Source organism: Hypanus sabinus, chromosome 13 (assembly GCF_030144855.1).
Source record: "Hypanus sabinus isolate sHypSab1 chromosome 13, sHypSab1.hap1, whole genome shotgun sequence".
NCBI lineage: Eukaryota > Metazoa > Chordata > Chondrichthyes > Myliobatiformes > Dasyatidae > Hypanus > Hypanus sabinus.
In genome coordinates this window covers 92,869,974-92,874,426 of record NC_082718.1, presented here as the reverse complement: position 1 = coordinate 92,874,426, position 4,453 = coordinate 92,869,974, and the positions used below count along the sequence as shown (strand labels likewise).

The following is a 4,453-nucleotide window of genomic DNA, read 5'->3' as shown; positions in this document are numbered from 1 at the left end:
TATTCCCCTCCATAGATACTGCCTGACCTGCTGAGTTCCTCCAGAATTTTATGTGTGTTGCATATGATTTGATAACTTCCTATAATCACTTCCAGAGGTGGGGGGAAAAAATTTGAGGCAGCATTATGGAGAAGAAACATGGCACAGGTTGGAAATCTGTTTCAAACTATGAGCACAGGAAGAATGCGTTAACTGGCATCTGTGCGTTACACATTTCAATGAAACAGCAGCAAAAATGAACCAAGTTCCCCAAAGTATTAAATCAGTATCAAAAATGCTTACACTGTTACAATCTACTGGAAATGCTTTTAGAGTTTGCAATGAACAATTGATTATAAAACAAATTATAACAAACTTGATTAACATACACACACACAAAACATATTTTAGTGGAGATGATTGAAAGTGTAATATTGGGCAGGTTTCCCTTTTCTTTATCAAAACACTCATGCTATTTCTTTACAATGTCCAATTTGATCCTGACAAAGTTCCATAGAAATCCATCATGTGATCAATGAGCTTCTGTGTATGGTGACATCATATTCTCTAGCAACAAGTAAGTGAGCTAAATGAGTGTAGCTGGTTATGAGTAAACTTAGAAAATTTTATCTTTATCTTAGAAACCTGAGAGATCAGTCATCATAGTCCTAATGGAAGAGAGATAGGATAAATACAAGTAATTTCATACAGTACATAATCGACACATTTCTTCCTGAAGAAATATGAATAAATTGGTAGATAACAGGCTGAGCTTCATATATTCTCCGTTGACTCCGTTTGTAAGTGATCAACGGTGTTGCAGACTGAAGACCTTTCAGGTTCAACGGATCGTTGGATTTGTTGTATTGGTGGCAATGAATCCTCTGTTCCTGATCCGAATAATCTGATATTATGAGAAGTAAGAGCTTTCTTCAAAGTTTCTTTAAATGTTGAACTTGAGAAGTAGTAAATAACTGGATCCAGCACACTGTTCAAATAGGTTATGCACAGTGTATTGTAGAATATCTGAACACTGATATCAAATACCACACAGTCTTTTAAATTGCTTGAAATTAAAATGACGATTACAGCGATATTGGTGGGTAGGAAGCAGATGAGGAACACTGCCGCCACAGCTATCACAAGCCTCATAGCTCGTTCGTATTTAACCCTCATTTCAGATTTCATCTGCTTTAGCCTCCAGGTAATAGAGCACGTGGAGAACAGGATCACTGAAGCCGGTAAAATAAACTTGAAAACAATGAAAATAATATTAGTCCAAAATGCTGTGAGGCTTAGTGGATGAGTTATGTCAAATGGCTCACAGTGAGTTACATTGTTATGTATGAAGGTACGAGGTTCTACCAGAATGTGAACACAAATCAATATTGTTAGAAGCCAGAGAACGATTGATACCTTCACTGCAGTCCTTGTAGAGATATTGTTCACTTTATGGTGAGGATGGAGCACTTTGAAATAGCGATCAAGTGCCATAACTGTAAGGAAAACAACACTCTCTGTCCGGTTCAGAAATATCAGGAATATCTTCAGACGGCACGCAACATCACCAAATATCCACTTCTTGTCACGTATGTAGTAATCGGCTCGAAATGGCAGGCAGCAGATTAGCAGAGTGTCGGCAATCGCCAGGCTCAGAGAATAGACGGTGTTTGGTCTCCAGGATTTAACGTGAAAACAGAAGATCCACAAGGCAATCACATTTCCAATGAATCCAAAGATAAATGTTAAAATAAGTATCGGCGGATTGTAGGCTGAATAAATGTCCTTCACCGAAGCACATACATGTGTCTCATTACCCATCGTGGAGAGAGTTGCAAATGTTGTAAGAGGAATGGGAGAAAGCAAAAGGACGCAATCTATTAAAGACTATTTCCACAATATGTCATAGTTTATGGGTGCGGCTAAAACAAAGCCAGAATAGTCAGGAAGTTTTTTATCTGAAGTTAGTGGTTATTTGGTCACGTGGTTGCTGATTGTGAACCAGAACCAAGAGTTCCTCACTATACTCCTCCATTTGCAAAATGGAACTACTATAAATTTCAGTGTACAGAATTTCAGAGTTATCAAAATGCAAGTGAAGCAAGTTGAGTGTTGCAGCAGCAGCCTAGAAGGTAAACAGCTCAGTTTGTCTTCAGGACTTTACAAATAAGCCTCAAATAACATCTGAAGTTTGCCTCCCCACTAAGGACAAGCAGGAAGTGACAACGCTTTTAGGGGAATGGTTAAGCAATAAGAAAGAGGAGTAAGAGTACGTTATGTAGCCCATTGTGCCTGTTCTGCTTTCAGTAATATCATTACAGTTTGCTTCTTCCGTGCTTCGTTCCTAGGAATAGAGTTAGGCCTGCTTCAGTACATCTTCAGATCATGGCTGATTTGTCTCTAAACTTTCTTTGGCATTCCTGTCTAACTGTAGCAGCATTTCAAACACGTTTTATATTTCTCTGCTTTAAAGTTACTCAGAAACCCAGCTTTCAACAGTCTTCGAGGAAGGGAGTTCAAAGATTCATAGGCTTGAAAATAGTTGCTCCATTTTGTCTTAAATAGAGAAAACCTTAATTTTAGCAAGTGATCTCTAGTTCTGGATTCTCATAATGAAGAAATGTCCCTTCCACATTCATCCTGTCAAGACCATGTGAGCTCTTGTGTTTTTAATCAATTCACCTTACCCTCTTCGAAACTCCAGCAGATACATTCCAGGTCTTCCAACCTTTCCTTATAAGATAATCAACATAGTTCGAGTTTTAGTCTGATATACTTTCTCGGAAACACTTCCAACACTTTCAAATAAGAAGATCCGCATTGCATTCCGTCCTCCAGATATGATCTCAACAGCTGCCTGTATCATTGAAGCATGATCTCCCAACATTTGTGTTCAATTTCCTTGGCAAAAAAAGAGTGACATTGTGACATTCCTCTGATTACTTCTTGTACATTCATTTAAGCCTTTAGCAGATCTGCAAAATCTGCCAACACTTTTAATGTGCTCACTCATTCCTTGGTACACAGAGAGAGGATTATTTGAAGGCAAGCCCTCATTATTATCACCATGCTCGAGTTTACCATGATTCCCACCTGCCTGTTTGTCTTGGAGACATGGGCAACCTACACGAGGTGCTTCAATGTACTGAAGAAGTAGCATCAATGTGGTTTTCATAAACTCCTCCGAACCCCGAAAGGAATTATTGTAGGTAAACCAATGTGTTCTCCTCACCTGGACAACTTCACAAGTAATGAATCTCTCACCACATTTAGACTTCTCCTGTGAGTCAGCCACATCTGTTCCACACCAGTCTCCCAAAATAGGCAACATTTTTGTGAATGATTGAGTTTAAAAAAATTCAAGGGCCTCTTCAAACTCCACTTGAAAAAGTATAGATCTTCCATCAATGATGTAAATCCCTGGCCCGTCACTGTTCCAAAAAGGAGAGCGGCTTCTCAGAGGTCCTGAGGACAAGTGTATGACCAAAGTATGTGGTGACCAGGCATAAACAGTGAAAAGAACACGGAGCCTCCTAAACAACTCAGCATTCAACACCTGCTTTTTTTTTGTCTGTGGTAGAGTTTGCATGGCCCAAAGTGGGCTCTTCAATTACCCCAGAACCCAATTAAGTGGAACAGAAAAAAATCATCCTCAACTCAAAGAGGAAAACTAGAATTCAAAAAGTAGAGAAATATCAGTTCAAAATCTGCAATACTAACTCTTAGATATGGCTTTTTTGTGCCTTTTTACCAATATTCCAAAATAAATATTTTAACAACTAAACACTTGGCTAATACTAGTGTGCTATCCAGAACCACAGCATGGAATTTCTTTTTTTTAATCATTTTGTCCCATCCCTTTACCCAAAACATTAGTTATTTCTGGCCCTTCCTCAGCAGCTTGTGTATAAGGATGATATGGTCCAAAGCCTTGATTTGATGACAAACTCCTTCGCTTGGCTTGAATGGACAACCCTGCAAAAGGTACTGGATATGAGCCAGTCCACCACAGGTAAAGTCCTCCATTCTAATGGGCACATCTACAAGGAGCTTGTTCTCACACCACCCAAGACATGCTATTTTCTCACTGCTACCATCAGAAAGAAGGTACAGAAGCCTCAGGACTCACCCCAGCAGGTTAACAAATAGTTATTACCCCTCAACCATCAGGCTCTTGAACCAAATGAATTAACTTCACACAATTTCACCAGACCCATCGTGAAATATTCCCATAACCTATGGACTCACTTTCAAGGACTCTTCATCTCATGTTCTTTCCACTTGTTGCTTACTCGTTTATTATTATTATTTCTTTCTTTCTGTATTTGCACAGTTTTTTGTCTTTTGCACACTGGCTAAACTGGTTGAAGTTGATTCATTGATTCTATTATGGTTATTATTCTATTCTGGATTTATTGTGTACGCCTGGAAAAAATTGAATCTCAGGATTGTATATGGTGACATATATGTACTT

At 38.8% G+C, this 4,453-nt stretch overlaps 1 protein-coding gene across 1 annotated transcript; it reads right to left on the bottom strand.

Moving 5' to 3' along the window:
- Positions 1-753: 753 nt before the first annotated feature.
- LOC132403411 (hydroxycarboxylic acid receptor 2-like) lies at positions 754-1,800 on the bottom strand. The gene has a single exon (XM_059986819.1). The coding sequence runs from the start codon at positions 1,798-1,800 to the stop codon at positions 754-756; it is 1,047 nt and encodes a 348-aa protein (XP_059842802.1).
- Positions 1,801-4,453: the final 2,653 nt, after the last annotated feature.